The sequence below is a fragment of the Phoca vitulina genome, unplaced genomic scaffold, assembly GCF_004348235.1.
Source record: "Phoca vitulina isolate PV1807 unplaced genomic scaffold, GSC_HSeal_1.0 scaffold2, whole genome shotgun sequence".
NCBI classification, from domain to species: Eukaryota; Metazoa; Chordata; class Mammalia; order Carnivora; family Phocidae; genus Phoca; species Phoca vitulina.
Window position 1 is genome coordinate 95,062,656 of NW_022589705.1, and position 19,763 is coordinate 95,082,418.

Genomic DNA, 19,763 nt, shown 5'->3' on the forward strand with positions numbered 1-19,763 from the left:
ATGTCAGATGTAGAGAGAGATTTGAGACTCATCATAAAAATGTAATTATTGTTTTACATTGTTGTCTTGTTGGCTGTTTTTAAACTACAGCTGACCCTTGAGCAACACAGGTTTGAACTGCACTGGTTCACTTACGCGTGGGCTTTTTTGATAAATAGAGTACTATAAACGTATTTCTTCTTTCTTATGATTTTCTTTTTTATTATTATTTTATTTTATTTAAGATTTTATTTATTTATTTGACAGAGACAGAGACAGCGAGAGCAGGAACACAAGCAGGGGGAGTGGGAGAGGGAGAAGCAGGCTTCCCGCTGAGCAGGGAGCCTGATGCGGGGCTCGATCCCGGGACCCTGGGATCATGACCTGAGCCGAAGGCAGACGCTTGACTGAGCCACCCAGACACCCCTATTATTATTTTATTTTTGAAGTAAGCTCTACATCCAACATGGGGCTTGAACTCACAACCCTGAGATCAAGAGTCACATGCTTTACCGACTGAGCCAGCTGGTGCCCCTTGCTCATGATTTTCTTTTAAAAAAAAAAAAAAGATTTTATTTATTTATTTGAGAGAGAGAGAGCGCACAAGCAGGGGGAGGGCCAGAGGGAGACGCAGGCTCCCCGCTGAGCAGGGAGTCCGACACAGGGCTTGATCAGACCCCAAGATCATGACCTGAGCCGAAGGCAGATGTTTAACTGACTGAGCCACCCAGATGCCCCCTTATGATTTTTTTTTTTTAAAGATTTTATTTATTTATTTGACAGAGACAAAGCAAGAGAAGGAACACAAGCAGGGAGAGTGGGAGAGGGAGAAGCAGGCTTCCCGCTGAGCAGGGAGCCCAATGCGGGGCTCCATGCGGGGCTCGATCCCAGGACCCCGGGATCATGACCTGAGCCGAAGGCAAAGGCTTAACGACTGAGCCACCCAGGCGCCCCCCCCCTTATGATTTTCTTAATAACATTTGCTTTCCTCTATCTTACTTTATTGTAAGAATACAGTAAATAGGACATGTAACTTACAAAATATGTGTTAATCAACTGTTATTGGTAAGACTTCCGGTCAACAGTAGATGATCAGTACTTAAGTTTTGGGGAGTCAGGAGTTATGCATAGATTTTTAACTGCTGAGGAGGGTGCCAGTGCTCTAAGCCCCACGTTGTTCAAGGGTCAATTGTAACTAGTTTAATGAAACTGTAAACTATCCTGGAATAATGCTAGTAAGTTCAAAGTGTACTTCCAAAGTGGAATGAGAAGTCAGGAGCACATACTAGAACCCTTGGAAATGCCCGCCATGGCTTGCTGGCATGTCTCCTCCCAGATAAATTAATTGTGATGCCATTTATTGAAAAGGTAGTGCCTTACTTTAGGTCACCATTTCATCAATGTGTTAAACATTTAAAACCAAAAACCAAATGATAGTCGTCAAAGCATTATTGGTAGTATATCTGTAGCAGGAAATGTGTTTTGGATATGAGGTGATGGGAATCTATAACATAAGGACTGTATTAATGAAATTCAATAGGTTCTCATCTAGTGGTTGGTCAGTAAGAGCCACTGATGAACTGGTAGGCATCATGCAATACACATGTTTGGAAAGGCTTTCTTTTCTTCTGCTTGGCATCAGTGTTCTCTTCTTTCACCCTACCCTGTCATTCACACAGGCCCACATTTAGGATACATCTTTGATTTTCTTCTGCTGCTTTATACCTTCAGAAGAGCCATGGACATACTCCTGTTACTCCCTGCCTGGCATAGGGACTTGCATTTTTGTATCTCTGGTGGGGAAAACTGTAGTTTGCTTACTTGCAGATCTGCCTGCTCTTCAGTCCCCTGAGAACCAGTAAGTTATTAACATAAAATTTTGTGCAGAAAACAGGGTAGAGCAGAAGGAGCCATTTTCACAGTGGGAATCATTTTAATACCTACAGTGTTTTCCAAACAGTTATGTAAGAGGACTAAGTAGAAATGGCTTCTCCGAAATCCTGGTGAGTCTCTGACTGTGATACACTAGTTAAAATTCACCAGAGGGAGTTAATTTTGAAAGCTCTCAGCCAGGGGTTAATGCAGAGTTATCTTTTAGCCATTTTTGTAGCATAGCCCTCTCTTCCTGCTTCTTTCTCTGCTGCAGACACAGGTCAGAGCCAGCACTTGAGATGAGCCATGTTGGGAGTTTCACATGTAGATGAGAGAGATGAACACACTTTATCCTTTGGAAGATTTACTCCCAGCCCAGGACACTTCTGTGCACTATCCAATTTGATATGCAGAATAATGGTTTTGAGATAGATAGGACAGGTATTTTATGGCCAATTTAAAAGGTGAACAAATGGAGGCAAGAATAAGTTATTAGAATATAGCCTATACTTGTCTATTTATAGATTGGGGGGAAACATTTAAATCTTTAAATACAAATACAGGCCAGAGATGCTTATTGCACCCCTGACCTGCACCCTGTGCTTGACTCCATTTTTAGAGCTCACCCCATCCCTGAGGTTCCCCAATTGTTCAATTTGTCACCCTTGACACTCCCACCCTGGTTCAAGGATTTGCTGACATTGGTTAGTTTGCCCATCTGCGAAACGGAGATGGTAGTAGCCCCTGCCTTGGAAGGTCGTTGTGGCGCTTAGGTAAATCCACACACCAGGAGTCCTTGAGACAGTGCCTGGCATGTGGTTGCAGCACTCATTGGAACCATTTTTATTATTGTGTAGGATGGTGTTTCCCTACTGTTCTCCTATCACTGACACATGACAGTGAAGCCGCTTGCCCTCGGCCCACACCTCCACCCCAAGGGTGGAGAAGGTCAGCATCTGAGGAGGCCAGTGCACAGGGCTTGGGAGGCTTTGACATGGGGCAGGTGCAGCAACAGCATGAGGAACTTTTGAACATGTTACTTTATTGTAAGAGAGAACGTTATTGCGTTTGGACCCAATTATGCTTATTCTTAGTAATTAGCTCCTGTTTCAAAAGTTAGTTCTTATTAATTATATCCTGTTTATCAAAATTTCCTTTATGGAACAGAGGAGTAGACTAGATCCTAGGACTTCTGAGTTTAGGTCTCATATTCTTCCATTCTACTAAGAATGAAAAATAGAGTTTTGCATTGCAGATTCTATTAAAACCCAGGTTTAACAATAAGTGCTATGTTCAGGTAACTCACTTTTTTAAAGCCAGGAGTTAAATGGTCTCTACTAGGAACTTACAGGTAGGTAACTCCTGATGGTGATATAAAGTTTCAGCTCAATAATAGAAAACTATAGCAATTTGTCTATAAACTGGAGCATAATTATGTAACATGATAGAGGTGCCAATTATCACTACAATGGCAGTCATATTACACTATATAAATTAATATGTTGTACACGTTAAACATATACAATGTTGCATGTCAAAATATATATATATATTTTTAAAGATTTTATTTATTTGTGAGAGAGCGTACACACACGCACACAAGTTGGGGGAGGGGCAAAGGGGAAGGGAGAAGCAGATTACACGCTGAGCAGGGAGACCAACAAGGGGCTCAATCCCAGGACCCTGGGATCATGACCTGAGCCGAAGGCAGATGCTTAACCAACTGAGCCACCCAGGCGCCCCTCAAAGTATATTTCAATAAATAAAATAAATAAAAACTGGAGCACAATTGCAAACTAAGTTGTAAAACAAAGCAAAGGACAGTGTCCTTGCCATAAATAAATATATATTTATATTTGGACCTCATCTGGCTATGGAGTTCAAAAATAGAAAACGACTTGTTTTGTACTCCTGGGGAACACACAGTCAGGTTGATAGGAGACAAACAGTGCCAGAGAGCAAGTACCAACACCCCAAGACCCCGAGCTCTTCCATCTGAGCGCAGCTGACGGCAAGCCTGCGCAGTACCAGAAGCAGAGCTGCTGAGCACCGGCAGCTGTGACTGAGCCAAAGTTACTGCCTCTTAAATGAACAGTCTTCTTCTCCTTCACCCCTGACATCCTAGCATTCTAATATCTGTGCACTGCCAGGGACAGAAAAGCTAATGGACATAGAAATAATTCATGAGGGCTTGAATTTCAGCACTGGACATGCTGAATTTTAGTTCAACTCCTAGAAGGCTGTTAAAAAACAGACTGTGTCTATGAATTTTCATTTAGAAGCGTATAGTACCTACCTGTTTTTAAGTCAATAGTGTTAATTATTAAATTAAAGCCTGAAAACCTTTAATGTCTTCATTTGAAGTGAGATGAATTAATAGAGGGAAAGGAGCCTAAGGCCTCAGAAACTCACTTAACATACTGACCTATTCTCATTATTGACTGCTCTGAGTGGGTTGGCTTTGTTTCGATTTTAAAGGCTACTCTACATTTCTGGTAAACCACAAGGTAAAGGCTGGTCTCTGAGAAGCAGATGTTTTGCCAGTTTTGAGGCCTTGTGGCTTTCCATAGAGAAGTGACAGTACAGGCCACATGAAGCTTTTACTTCCTTTTTTTTTTTTTTTTTTTTTTTTCAGTGGGGCAAATGGTGCTTTTGCACTTGGTAGCACAGTCCTTGATACACATTGACATTGGTGGTCTGTGTTCACCACCAGATGTCGAATTCATATTTCTGGAAGTAGTTAGTTTGAAATGTCTCTGAGACATTTGAGCAAGTGTTCCCAGTGGACTTGGACCATAGATTTAGCCTTAGAGATAGTAGGGAGAATCTTGGGTGATATTGAAAGCCAAGGAAGCAATGGAGATCACATTAGGAGGGGTTTGGAGAGCAGAAAGCCTAGAACAAAGCCTTGGGAAGAGCTCTAACATTTAGAAGTTGAGTAAAGAATCTAGCCAGTTGATAGGAGGAAAATCAGGAGAGTTTGGTGCCAAGCAGGTCAACTCTGTTGTTACAGTTCATGATGGATCCCTTGGCTTTTACCAGTCCCTTTCCACCCTGACCACCCAAACCCAGGCCCTTGTCATCTCATGGCTTGTTTCACTTCTGCATCCAAAACCGGGGAGCTCCAATTGCCTAATGCTATAGGGAGACAAAGTGATAGAAGATACAGTTCTTGTCTTTTCAGGGCTTACAGACTCTATGCATACGTGAGGGCTTATACAAATAAACAAATGCCAAGTGAAGGGGACGGAATGGTCAGGGAAGTTTTATGTCAGAGGGGGAGGGATTTGAGCTTGGGTTTGAGGTAAACTGAAAGTATCTTGGGTAGGCTGTGGAGAGGAGTAGAAAAGATGTCCGAGTCTAGAGTTCAACAGAAGGTGCAGCGGGCCAGTTGCCATTACTGGACATCTGATTGGAAATGTAGGCGGAGACAGGATCCTAGAGGGTCTTGAATTAAGAGCTAAGGGGTGTAAACACCATTCTGAAGAGGTCAAGGAACTCTTTTCAAGTAGGGGTTGGGGGCTAGACAATATGGGACTCATGATGACATATGTGGTTTTGAAAAATTCCTTGGTAGAGGCTTATACATGGCTGGATGGGGGAGATGGGCTAATAGCCTAGCTAGTAGGAGAGAGAGATAAGGGCTTGGCATGGGACTAGCACTAGAATGGGTAAGAAAGGAGGGCTTTGAAAGACCTTTCTGGGGAAGAATGCTGAGGGCTTGGTGATGTGATGTTGGGGCCAACAGGAAGGGGTGGAGTCACAGGTAATGGTACCATGACTGAAAACGGCTCCCTCTAAAGACTCTTACCTCCATTTTACAGAGAGAGTGGCACTGCAGGAATTGTAGTTTGGACCCTGGGTTTGCATTCTGCCCTTGCTCTGAAGAGTTAGGTGACCTTGGTCTGGTTCACTTAACCATCTGTGTCTCAGCTTCCTTGTCTGGAAAATGCAGATAGTAATAGTACTTCCTTCTAGGTTGTGAGGGTTTTGGATTAATATATGTGAGGTTCCTAGCATATAGTAGGTACTTTATAACCACTAGTTGAATGGATAAGATTTGGTGATTACATCATAACAAGGAGAAGAATCGGGACTTGAACTCAAGTTTGCCCGAATGTACCACATGACCCTGATGTTTCAGATTCAGCCTCTCTCAGCTGCCGCCTTCATTGTGCCCATGTCTCCTGTGAGCCTGTGTGTGTCATTTGGCATCAGGCTTACATTCAGATTGCATGGTGCTGACATTCTACCATCTGACTCATGCCAGATCACCTACCTCAACTCCGTAGAGCACCCCCCTCCTATAACCCGCTTCCCCTTCTCCACCTCTGTGTTTCATGGATGGTCTTCCCACCCCCCTCCACCTCTGCAGATGCTCTTGGTTCTTCATGGGGTGGCCTGTCTTGCTGCCTTGGTGAAGGTGTCCTGGACTACTACAGGCCGTCCCTCCTCCTGGCTGCCCCTGCTGCACTGAGGAGTTACACTTCACTGCTTTATGCTTGGCTGAATGTAGTCTCAGATTGTTCTATCATGACTTCACACACATTTATCTTACCTGCTAAAAATGAATCACAGTTTTAATAAAGGTCTATGGCCACCCCCTAAAAAAAAAAAAAAAAAAAAAAAAAAAAATTCCTCCCAGTGCTAGATGCTAGTAAATACTTAAAGAACAGATTAAGAAGCATTAATTCTGATGGCTGAGGTAGAGTTCTGGCCCTCCTCTTCTCAACACCTGGGTTAGTTATCTCACCAGCCTCCTTAACTGGTCTCTGAATGGCTGCCAGTGTGTCCCTACTCCATGACATAGGCCACACTGCCACTGGAGCAACCCTTACCCAGTCTTTCCATGGACCACTCGTGCTTTAACTTCTCTACTGGCCTACAGTTAGGACCATGACACTTCAGCCTGGCTTAAAGGCTGTCTGCAACCTGATCCTCTCCTGCCTCTTCAGTCTTAATCTGCTGGCACTCCATTCTGTATACCCTGTCCTCCTTGCAGTTCCCAGAATGTTCTGTGTGCCCTTGCTGGCTGACTCCTCTGCTCGAAGCCCTGCTGGAGCCCACCTGGCAGGCTCGTTCTTCCTTGTCACTTCCTCTAAGACATCAGCAGAGTAAGTTGCTTCCTTCTCCTAGTCCCATTCATAGCCCCTTGTCCCTCTGCTGCTTTTCTAAGGGCCCAGAAATTGATCCCTTCTCTTTCCTGCCCGCCTGCCTGCCCGCCAGCCCGCCGGCCCACCGGACTGGAGCTTCTTGAGGGCAGGGCAATCTCACTGCCTTGCAGCATTCCCAGAGGAGATGGTGTGCACAGAGCTCAGGATGCATGTTGATCATACAAGTAACAAAGGTCACTCTTCTTCAGATTAGAGGAGAGCTGCTTTTTTGTGCCTTGACAGATTTTTCCTTTGAACTATACAAATTATATTGGAAACCGACAATGATGAGTCATATCTTAGAAAGGGGGTGAAATCTGAAAATGCAGAGCCTCCAGGAATGGAGTAGGAGGTTGCAGATCGGTCTTGCAGGCCAAGTCTGGCTCTTCACTGAATTTGCCCGACTGGTCTCAAACACCGGGAGTGGGAGGGACTCTCCTCCCGGTGGGCAGGTGATTTATTGGCTGGGAAGCTTCCGCGGTGATTTAGTTGTGAAACGGCGCCCTGCGAGGTGCAGGCTAATGCCTGGGCCGGGCGGAGCTGCCGCCTACAATCCCGGGCCGGAAGGGACCGCGAGGGTCGTCGGGGCCAGCCCCTCATTTCGCAGTCCGAGGGCGGTGGGCGTGCGCCCGTCGCGCTGCTGACTCTGCCCGCCCGGAAGGAGGACTGGAGACGGAGCGGCCTGGGAAGGGTCCCGAGTGGTGGCTCAGCCCGGCCCGGGCCGCGCGGGTGCCCTCTGCTCGCGCTCACCGCGGTAGGGAGGAAGTTTCTGCGCTTTACTGCTCGGATTTACTCCTGCTGTTCGGAGGGAGGAAACCGAGATACCAGCGCCGGGGGCCCAGAGGCTCTGGCCGTGGAGCCTTCGGGCTGGGGGCCGGGCGGGGACGGAGCTCGGGGCCGACGGGCGGCGCGGTGATCCAGGCCGCCTTTTGCAGCCGCCCGCGGCCGCGCCGGGCTTTGCGCGCCGCGCTCCAGCCTCCTCCCCCGGCCGCGGCGGCCCCAGCCCCGCGCCCCCCGCGCCCCGCGCCGCGGTCACACGCCGAGCCGCCCCGGCTGCCTCCGCCCTGCGCTTTGTGGAGCCGGAGCCCGAGCCGAGTGACAGGCGCGGCCTCTCGCTGCCCGGACCCTGAGTGCGGCCGGCGCGGCGTACCTGTGGCTGCAGGGCCGCCCGCCCGGGAAGTGTCGCGGGGGTCGGTCGAGCGGGACCAGGCTTCGAACCGCGAGCTCCAGGCCGGGGGCTCTGAGGTGGGGGGCCGGGGAGCCGGGAGCTGCCTCCACGGGGCTGGGGAGGGGCTGCCTGGAAGGAATGGGACAAAGTGAAAGTCTCCAGACTGCTGGGGTGGGGGTGGGGGTGGCGGTGGGGAGCGTGGGGAAGAAGGAAGGGGTGCTGCTGATTATTTGGTGCCTTGGAGTGGCTTTTAATGACGGCGATGGGGGTTCGGGCTCCCAGTGGGCTTCCATGGATATCGGTGCCTTCTTGGCGAATTCCTCGGATTAACGAAAGGGCCTTTTAACCCGTCTAGGATGACCTTTTGGAGAAAAGTCTTGAGGTTTGATTCCTTTTCCCTCCTTTCTGCTCAACACTCTGGGAAGCTTCGTTCTCAGGTGGAAAGCAGTTGTGCTGTTTTATTGAAACACGGAGCGTAGTTGTTTATACCTGGGTGGACCAATGCGGAGACTGTGGTACCGAGAGCACACATTGCTTCTTAGCCTCAGACCCAGGATGTCCTTCTCCCAAACGTGTGTGCGATTGGGGTTCCGATGACGGCCGTCCAGGGCCTGCCCTGGCGGGGGGTCCCAGCTGTACTGCTGAAATTGTCTCCCAGCCTAGTCAGTATTCCCTAGCTCAGACTTTTTTGTGGTGGTTATTCTGCTGATTGCAGATATCTTTGCTTTGCTGACATCCTGTTTTGTTTTTGGTTTTTACATCCCATTTGTTGTTTCTTTTTATCACAGAAACGCTTCGTTAAGGGGCTCAGGCAGTACGGCAAGAACTTCTTCAGAATTAGAAAGGAGCTGCTTCCCAATAAGGAAACAGTGAGTACAATTGGACTTTATGTAACTTGATTTTTTTTTTTTTCTTCTTTGCCCCTGCTGCTTCTCCGCACTTGATCTTATGAAATGGTTTCCTTTAACCCTGTGCTGTGCTCAGACTCTGGCTGGCCCCTAAGATCTGCTTCATTTTACTTCCTTTACTTTTAGCTCCTGATTTTAGGTAGTACTGACAGATTATGCTTATCCCCCCACAAAGAAAGAGGACTTACCTTGTAAGAACAGAAAGGTCTTTGGCAACAGAGGGTTAGTTGGGGGTTGTCTGGGGTGTTGAGCCATTAACATCTAATTGTAAATATAGTGGCTGAAACAGGAAATGTCATTTACCACCAATTGGATTTGGTTATTGACAGAAGGCATCAACCGAGCAATAGAATGAAGAGATCTGTGGCTCACTAGACTTTGAATTCTATGGGGACTTTTTCTTTTTTTAATGTTGCTTATGTTTTGAAGAGTAGTTTTAACTCTTTAATTTTCCAGCCTTAAAAGTTTGCACTTTTCAGGGTGCCTGGCTGGCTCAGTTGGAAGAGAATGTGACTCTTGATCTCAGGGTCATGAGTTCGAGTCCCACGTTGGGTTTAGAGGTTACTTAAATAAATAAATAAATAATTTTAAGTAAAAGTTTACACTTTTCATTGAACAGATAGATACACAAGGATTCTTAAATATTGCTTAAATGAGCCTTTTATAAATTCCTTTGATATTTCACAAAGCTGAGAATCCCATCTTTTGCTAAACTTGGGGTAGGAGGGTTTGCTGAGGAAAGTTCAGAGTAAAGTTATATAAAGAGAATATAAAGAGAATTATAGCAGGGGATTCAGTCTCATTCACCTGAATTCCTTCCAGGTGGAATTGGAGGGGGGTGGAGAGTTCTTCTGGCTGAGCCAGGGAATGGGTAAGCTGGGAATGGAATGGGACCAACCAAGTCCCAGTGTCTGTGGCCTCTGCAGAGCCTAGTTACCGGAAGTGCTTCATGGGCCTTGGGGATGGAGGGTGAATATTTAGGCATTGAGCTGCTTTCACTCCACCCCCACCCTCCCTGAGTGAAAGGAGGAAATGAAGAATATCCAGTATAGAAGGAACGGGGTTGTTTTGGTTTGGTTTGGTTTTTAGTTTTCTAATTGGGTGTTGTTGATTGATTTCCTCCTATTCAATTTTGATTCTTTTATTCTGAGTTGGTTGTTTTTGTTGTTGTTTTTAATGAACTGTTTCTAGACACTTTTTCTGTGTGGTACCTTATGTGAACAGCAGTAACTCGTAATAGGAAAGAAAGGTTCTGAGATTTCAAGTATAGCCTTATATAAATCGGTGGTTTGCATCAACCAGTCATACTTAACATTAAACTTTTAATATTTTTTATACATCTAAATATGCTGAGATGGGTCATTTTGAGAATGGTTAAAAAAAGAGAGAACTGTTGATAGACATTAAACTAAAATATATGCTGTAATTGAGCTATGTAATCAACTTTTTTTTTTTTTTTGCTCTTCCCAGAACAGATTGGAAAGAGGTATTTAAATGTGGAAGAGTGAAAGAAATACCTTTGAGTTTTCTGAGGATTTCAATTATTTGAGGTTTGATATGTACTTTTATAAAACTAAAATGCTTTACCCAAGTGTAGGAATTTTGGTTTGGCCAAATTGGAGTGAAAGTGAGATCCATGAGTAGGTGTGGTCTGATGTAACCTCTCAGCTCCAGTTTTCTCTCTCCCTGTGCTCTGCTAGAAGCTGCAAACCATGAAGAATTTGATAGAAGATATGGCTTGACAATTATTTTATCTTTCTGTTTTAAAAAATAAACTTATAATAGTAAGATTAAGCATTGAATCTAAAATCTACCATCCAGCATTTGGGAAATGCCGGGCAATTTTATCTAGTGTTTTATCTCTTTAGTGGAAAACAGATCTGAATAACATTTAGCCTAGGTAAGGGTCTTCTAATCCTTTTTTTTTTTTCCTTGCTTTTGGCTGTCCCTCATCCTTACCAATGATGTCTGACTCAATAAGTAGTCTTTTTCTCACCCACAGAGAAGTTACTGCTACCCCAGCCTTTTGCGCTGGTTCTCTCTAGTCTTTTCTTTTTTTTTTTTTTAAACTTTTTTTTTTTTAAAGATTTTATTTATTTATTTGACAGAGAGTGATAGTGAGAGAAGGAACACAAGCAGGGCGAGAGGGAGAGGGAGAAGCAGGCTTCCCGCAGAGCAGGGAGCCAGATGTGGGGCTCGATCCCAGGACCCTGGGATCATGACCTGAGCCGAAGGCAGACGCTTAACGACTGAGCCACCCAGGCGCCCCTCTCTCTAGTCTTTTCTAGGCACCTCTGTCCTGAGACCCTTCCTTCCCCATGACTCCCTGCCATCCCTGTTTTCCAGCCATGTTGCTTCTCTCCTCACTTCTCCTCTGGCACCCAGCAGCCTTCCAGTTTCCAACCTCTTCATCAGGGCACGATCATTGGCGCTAACAGGAGGGTTGTTGGCAGCCCTGGAGGGTTTATTATGGCTGACATTGGCTAAATGTTCCTAGTGTCCTGCTACCTTTTGCCTATAATTGGGTGAGTTTGGTGGTAGGGTAAATCTCTTAAGTATTCAAAATCATCTGAGAGAGAGAGGCACTCATTTTATATTTTCCTTAGTTATCAACATAGCCAAGCTAATCATTCACAACTCCTAGGGTGGAGAAGGCAAAGGTTATTTTTCATTTTTGCTGCAGAAAATGGGAAAATTTGCAGGTACTAGTGTCCTTGGTTCAGAATTTCCTTGGTAGGCTTCATATGGTCATGCCTCTTTTTATATCAAATCCCTCTAATCTAGATACTTTCCACATTCTCTTCTATTTGCCACAATTATTGACTCTTTTCTTTGCTGTTCTCAACTGACTTGAAACTTCAGAAGGGTGTCAGCATCCAAAAGAACACACCCAACTGGGCATGGCATGGGGGTCACCAGACCTGTGTTCTATTCCTGGCCTTACGGGTCGCTTATAGTACTTGACGACCTCTTCTAATTGCGGTGTGCTCTAGCTGTTCATTGGGAAGTTCAGGTCAAATCCTGACAAGGACTGGAGAATTATCTACTCTAAAATGGTGTTTCTTTGTGTGAGAATTGTATAGATGCCACAATCTTTATAAAATGTTGGCACACCTTTGGCTGTTGTTGTGCCCTAGAGCAGAGTGATGGTTCTCACCTCCTGTGGGACCTTCCGCAGAGTACTCAGTCTCTCTGTCCTTAACTGCCCGTGTCTGTAAAATACGGTGATCCTTCTACCCTCTAGAATTGTTTTGAGAATTTAAATGAGCTAATGTCTACAGAGAGTGTATAAAAACATTTGAAAATGACTCTTCTTCCCATCCACCTCAAATACTTTTAGTCTACGTAAGGGTCCTAGCTACCTGAAGTAGCTAAATGTTGTGGAAGGTACGGAATTATTTTCCGCTTGTAAACATACCAAACCTGTATGAAAAGAAATGACCTGTTTCTTATCTTCTGTCTTGTGAAAACCCCTATTCATTGAAAAACTGGGAGGGGGTGAAGGGCGGTGCCTAGTTTAAAGGATGCATTTCCTCTGTCTTGAAGCTTTGTTGAGGAGACTTCCATCCTTACTGGATCATTCAGTGCAGTTTTGCAGACAGGTTCCTGGTGAGCATGAACATAAACAGCTTTCCTATTCTGTTGGCTTCTGGTGTTTGTTACACAAGAGCTAAATCTGGCTTTTCTCTGAGAACAGTGGCTGTGATGGTAGAAAACCAACCATTTATCAGAAGTTTAGTTGAGTGGGTATTACAGGTTAACCTCATGGTACCCAAGAGAATAACTGTAAGTCAAATATTTTAGTGTCATGTTGGTACAAATATCCTGAGTTACTACCTTTCTCCCATTCTTCTTTTCTCTATAACTGATTACCTTCTTTAATACATTTATGAATAATTAGTAGTAAGATATGGTAAAGGATCGTTGCTGAGCATCTCAGATTCCCATTGGCTGTATACCTCTTCTCTCTCAAGACACTCTTTGGCCTAATCCACATCAGAGTCTTGGGTGTTAGTGCGTTTGTGTAAATCAGAGCGAGTGTCCTAGTGGCCGAGCTTCTGAGATGATGGGCAGCCAGGCCTCCAGGGTATCACTTTAAGCACTGCCACATAATCTTTGGATCGATGAATTACATGACCTCTAATGCTAAGATAATGCTTGAGAAAATAGGAGACCTAATAGAATTGAATCTTAAATGACCAGGAAGGGAACCCATGTTGTAAATAATACAAAATTATGGGCGTTCCAAAAATAATTTTCTGTTTGAGTTTTATACACATTGCAGTTTTCTTCAAAATCATGAGATGATTACTCGATGACAGTGACATGTATCTTCTTTCACACTGAGCACATGTCTGTGCTGTTTGATTCAAAGACTTTCCGTGTCTGACACCTGGATGATTGTCCCTTGAATCCTGGCTGGCCTTTGTGTATAGCTCTGTCTACTGTTATTCAGACAAATTCAGCCAGCATCGGATTGCAGACAGGAAATGCTTACTCAGTGACTTACCTCAGATGCAGCTAACATTAGTGAGAAGACAGTGTGATCTGCCCCAACTTGGTGGAGAGGAGAGGTGCTTCCAGCATGTTATTAGCCTGTGGAAGGAGGTGGAAAGGGTGTGTGCCTTGACTGTCTTTCTCATCTCTGTAGTTTTATTTTTGTGCACCTAGCCCAGTAGGGATTAAGCTCGTGTTGTTTGTAATCTCGGTTACTAGCACATTAATATTTTCTATACTAAAAAGCTCATTTGTAACCCACTTCCCATTTTCAGAGCTAAATATTCCGTATAGCTTAATTTAAAAAAATTTTGTATGCCCACCGAGCACTGTAATGGGTGGGATGTCTATAACGAGAACCACGGTGCCATCCGTGCCCTGCAGCAGGGTAGGTGTACCGTGTGCATGCTTTCCATGTTTGGCAATGTGTGCTAAGGGCCCTGGTGCAGGCTCAGGCCCACAAAGTGTGCACAAGAGGTTTGGGGCTGGGGGGATGCTGGAAGGCTAATTGGAGGGTGTGGTGTTTGAACCTCCAAGGAAGGATATGTTTTTGGACAGGCCATGGCTGGGAGGGTGGAAGAAAAGCAGCTTTCCAGCTGTAGGAAATATCATGAGCAAAGGCGTGGAGACAGGAAATTGCAAACCCTGCTCAGCACGTACAGTAGCCTGGGTGGAGAGGAGGTCTCCAGGGCTGATGTGGTCGGACTCAGGTCAAAATTATGGCCTAGAGGGAGATTGGGGGACCCTGCACTCTCTCCGAGAGGGCATTTGGGGACCCATTGAAGAAGAGAAAGGAGAGGTCTTAGCTGAGCTGTGAGAGCATTCTTGAGCAGCACCAACAAGATGTGGAGACCAGAGAGGAGGTTCTTGTAACAATTTGGTCTCATAGTAAGACAAAAAAATGGGGAGTTGAAAGTGATTTATGGAACTGGAAGTCTGTCTTTTATCTTGATTTTCTCCATTGAAAATGTATCCTTTTGTTTTTTTAATGGGACCAAGGCGCAGCTGGTTTTGATGTTTTGGGGTTTTTGTTTTGTTTTGTTTTTTTTGTTTTTTAAACTTTGGGTGATAGTATGAAAAAAAGTACTGGAGATTTAAATTTTAATTTGAGAAGTAACATGAAAATCAACCACCTTTCTCAGCTCTATTTCTGGGAATGAATTCTGTTAAATATGTACATAACTATTGAATATTGATTGTTCATTTCTTTAGGCAAACTATCCTTTGCATAAAAGCACATTCCCCCAGCAAAGAATAACTACTATTGAGAAAGGTTTTAAGACTGAGTAATCAAGACTCTGTTAATATTAAGAGGTTAAGAATGACTCGAGCATTCAGTATGAGCGTTCAGCATGGAGTTTTATTTAACTTCAGATTAAAACCTTAGATAAACAATTTTCTAGCCTCATTAATGCTTAATCTAATGTTACATAACAAAGTGTGGACTTCCTGAATAGGTTGATACTATTGAGAACACTATTGTGTTATAGCCACATAACTAGAGGCCTCTGCTGCAAGTGCTGGGCACCCTCGCTGCTCACTGGGGCCGGCATTCTCACATCACCTGAGCTTGGTACCACTGCAGACTCCCAGGCTCTGTCCGCTCCTGTTGAACCAGAATCTGCATTTTAATCAGCTCCCCAGGTGATTTGAATGCTTAGTTAAGTTTAGGAAGTACTGCCGTTTACAGTAGTGCAGACTTGCAGAATCCTAAACCCAAATGTCACATTCATTCTTAAAACAATGTTGCTTTTATTCTGTTAAAGTTGTAAATTACTTCACTCTTAGGGCTTAATTTTGTTTTTCAAATTATTACAAAGTATCTCAAACCTACAGAACAGTATCTGGACTTATTTTCATTATCAGTAATAGAATTTCTTAATATAGCTTCCCTTTTCCTATCTTTCCTTTTTTCCTAGGAACACAATTGTAACTCCTGTCATATTTCATATAAAAACTGTTGTCCTCCCGTTTCCTTGTGGCATATTTGTGAGTCAGGCTAGCCTAGATCTTAATTTAAGTTTCTAATAGAAAACTTTTTATTTGAAAGGATGACATTCACAGGGCGCCTGGGTGACTCAGTCGGTTAAGTGTCTGCCTTCGGCTCAGGTCATGATTCCAGGGTCCTGGGATTGAGCCCTGTGCTGGGCTCCCTGCTCAGTGGGGAGCCTGCTTCTCCCTCTCCTCCCTGCTTGTGCTCTCTCTTGCTATCTCTGTCACTATCTCTGTCTCTGTCTCTCTCAAATAAATAAAATCTAAAAAAAAGATGACATTCTTTTATTAATATGAAATTTACACACTTAATACTATGGTGTTTTCAGGTGTTACTCTCTTTCCCTGGCACCCCCTTGTATATGACGAAGAAATATACATATTTTGAGAAGTTGGCAAGATTGGGTCCAAGGAGACACATGTGCCATTATCTTTTTTCTTAATAACTTGTCCTCAAGTAGGGGCGGATAAAGTTGAAATTTTCCATTCAGGAAGTGATTATCCAATAGAAACAGGCACTACGTTTTGGCAGTGAATATTGTGATCCTACAGTTACTGCCCTGCAGGGGGTTTGTTCCCATTAAAATGGAGCAGAGGCTTGAATCTTTTCATCTGATAGTCTAAACTATGTAGATATTTGGCTGGGCAGTGGTCCAGTTTTGACTAGGGTAATCTAAGTGAGATTGGCTGATTCCCTTGTAAAGCAGTTAAGAAATTTGCATGTAAGAAATTTTTGGTGCTGATGTTGGGGGAATAAGGAGGTCTTTAAAAATTAGGTGACTTTTTAAACCAAGGGCCTTGAATATTTGCTGTTCTCTATGTAAATGTCTTAGGCCTGCCCTTGGCCTTACCCTGCGTATCAGAACTGGAGGGAATGGCTTGCAAGTATTTCGGTTGTGGACGATGTATTGCTTGTAGACACCGCTTCCAAATGAAACCACCTTGGACTTTTAAAGTTACTGAACACTCTGCTGCTTACAAGGATCAGTTATTTATTTGCTGTTGGTATTTGCTAACCTGTATTTCCTATAATTTGACTGGGTCTTGGTTACCTGGTGACTTTTTAGATGGAGACATTTATGACTTTTCAGCCTAAGTAGACTCCCCCATTTTATTAGCTAGTAAAACAAGTGGAAGGTTTGAAATGGTCTTTAAGAAGAATTATAAGCTGTGATTACTGTGCTTATATTCAATGTGTTTATCCACTTGGAGCTCATATCTTATATCATAGATTTTTTTTTAGCCTTCATAAGCTCGGCGAACCCATCCTAACTTTGAAAATTCAGTTTGCTGTTGTTTTAAGAGTAAGTTTTAAAATGTATCTGAAGCCCTAATCCTTGAGTAATTAGTTCATTTTAATCTTATTTGAAGTTATGCCTTTGAGTAATACTTAGGAAAGTAGAGTAAAAATTACTTCTATTGTTTTGAAAAGTAAAGCGAGGCCTTCACCTCCATCTTACTCACGGCTGCTCCCCAGGTGGAGCCCCCAGCCTGTCCCCCCATCATAAGGTTTCTTTTTTTTTCTGTTGCATGTAATTTGAAAACCATTAATTGTATCATAGAAATAGGAAAAGCAAGCAGGAGAAACCTGTCTTGGGAAGCCAGAATTCCATTAAGCTAAGTTTTCTTTTTGAGATGTTTACATTTTAAATTGAATTTCAATATTAATGACCTTCATTATTTTTTGATTTTATGATTCTTTGTTCTGTTCATGTGTCTTAAGTCCTTCTGAAATCTCTAAATTGTGGTGTCATAACTTCCAGGATTTGGCCTTGGACATGTCTAAACCATCATCATGGTTCTCTGTTGGCAAAATTGGGAACTGTTTTGGGGAACCTTTAGTACCCAAGGCCTGTGTTCTCTTTGAGGTGTCTGTGGTGGGTGAGAGGGTACTTACCCTTGTGGAGTCCACAGTCTGCTAAAGAGGCCGGCAAGGCTTGTGTTCTTCTCTGGAAGGTGCCTGAGTGACAGTCACTGAGACTGTCCAGGGCCCAGTTACAGGGCTTGGGCTGCACACTCGTGAGAGCCACACACTCGTGAGAGCCACACAAGCCCTCTCTCTGTGCACTGGTGGAAATGACACAAATTGCCCAGCTTCTCTCTCAGAAAAATTGCATTTTGTTCTGCCCTTGAAAAATTATTCTTTATTTGCTTTAGGTCTGGACTGTGGATGCGGCTTCCTTTTGTCTTCCATGCATTTCTGTTCTGCACACATACATGCATGTATGTATTTATATAGAATATAAGGCCTTCTGGGCAGGGACCTCTTTGTAATACCTCTTTATGTCTCCTTTAGTGCCCAAAACAGACCCTTACTTGATATTTGTTAAAAATGAGGTGTGTGGCCCTGTATGTTCACGTATTTTGTGAATGATGGGGTAGGAATACACTGTAACCATAGATAGATATATAATTATTGGTCCTAAAAGATTAAAACCTCTCAGTGTTTATAAGAAAAGGTTTTCCTCATTTTTTGCTCTTCATGTTGTTTTTCATTATCTGCTTTGATGGTGTTTTAAAGACCAGTTGAAACCTGCACATCCTAGGCGTTGGACGTGTAATGGACAGAAAATCCTTGTTCAACTTTCCTGTCTCAGGACAGTAAGACTAGGACTGGGGGGGCGGGTCACTGTGCCACGTTTGGACTTTCCCGTTCCTGCTTATCATGGGCAGTAAATCAGCTCTGCTGTTTGCACAGCAATTCTGTTTTCTAGATTATTTATAAGATTGAAACCCATTGTTTATTTTTCTCAGCAGGTTTATTGAGCAAGTCAAGAATAAAATATTGTCTTAAGCAGTAGAGCAAGCCATTAGCCAATTGCAGCTTGGCTTCAAAACGATCGTGTGTCTGTGTGTGTGTGTGTGTGTGTGTGTGTTTTGTGTGTACTGGAGGTGAGAGCCAAGCGAGGTAAAAGAGGTTCAGGGTTGCCAGATCTCTGCAGCTTTGCAAGGTTCTTGTGACTGTTTATGGATTTTTTTTCCCCTTTTAGTCAGTTAGTGAGTCACCGTCATATGCCATTTTATTATCTTGAAAACAGTCTGGAATTCTTCTCCTGTGTCTTTGCTGTATGAGTGAAATCCCACTGATATGTTCTGAACGATAATCAAGTTAAAGTCTTTCATGTGATGTTTCGGTTATGTATTTTCAGCTGCAGCCATTCTCTCTTTGTCCTCATGTGCAGGAGTTGGGATTTTTCTTAAGTTTGGCAAGAAATGGTGACTTTCACGTATTTGATTATTTTAGAGGGCTGGAACAGCATAGGTCCAACCCCCTTAGGACTCAGTGATTATTGATTTAGGCACACGCCTCCTACAATCAGAACTTGGTTCTCCTTCCCAAAGATGCTGTTTTGGAAATGTGCTAATGAAGTACATGGAAGCAGGTCAGAGGTTTGTAGCTTTCAGTTGTCAAGGGAAGTGTGTAAGTTTTGGAGGGAGAATCTGGAATGTGTGGAACAACAGGAGGAATAATTAAATTCTGAAGGAGACAGGCCCAGTGAGTCTGTATACATGGCCAGCTTCAGCAAAGTAAAGCAGGCAGCAAGTGAAGTGGGCAAACCCTGTAGACATTCTGGAGAAGGCGGAATAGAAAGCAAAACAAAACTTTGAAAAAGAAATTTTTAAATTTGCTTTGTCCTGTGGATTGAATTTGCTAATCAAAACTTGAAGCTCGGGGCGCCTGGGTGGCTCAGTCAGTTTAGCGGCTGCCTTCGGCTCAGGTCATGATCCCAGGGTCCTGGATCGAGCCCGCACTGGGCTCCTTGCTCTATGGGCAGCCTGCTTCTCCTTCTCCATCGCTTGTGCTCTCTCGCGAGTGCGTGCTCTCTTTCAAATAAATAAAATATTTTTAAAAAAAGAAAAAACTTGAAGCTCTTGGGGTGCTTGGGTGGCTCAGTTGGTTAAACGTCTGGCTCTTGATTTCGGCTCAGGTCATGATCTCAGGGTCGTGGGATCAAGCCCCACGTTGGGCTCTGTGCTCAGCACTGAGTCTGCTCGTCCCTCTCCCTCTCCTTCTCCCCCAGCTTGCGCGTGCGTGCTTGCTCTCTCATGGTCTCTCTCTCTCTGTCTCTCTCTGCCTCTCTCAAATGAATAAATAAAATCTTAAAAAAACAAACAAACTTGAAGCTCTTAATTCTTTTGACCGTATCAGCCTATCGGGTGACTCAGGAGAAAAGTCCATGTGCTTCTCTAACA

The 19,763-nt window shown here is 44.0% G+C and overlaps 1 protein-coding gene across 8 annotated transcripts in view; it reads left to right on the forward strand.

Moving 5' to 3' along the window:
- Positions 1-19,763, forward strand: part of RERE (arginine-glutamic acid dipeptide repeats) — a 415,425-nt gene that overhangs the window by 349,709 nt on the left and 45,953 nt on the right. For 5 of the 8 annotated variants that reach the window (XM_032394228.1, XM_032394236.1, XM_032394219.1 and 2 more), the window contains one exon: positions 8,961-9,041. In XM_032394228.1, the coding sequence (XP_032250119.1) occupies positions 8,961-9,041 (81 nt within the window). Of the gene's footprint in view, positions 1-6,853; positions 7,457-7,494; positions 7,759-8,024; positions 8,250-8,960; positions 9,042-19,763 lie in introns of those variants that run through there. The other 3 variants (XM_032394263.1, XM_032394266.1, XM_032394272.1) reach the window with 3 other exon arrangements.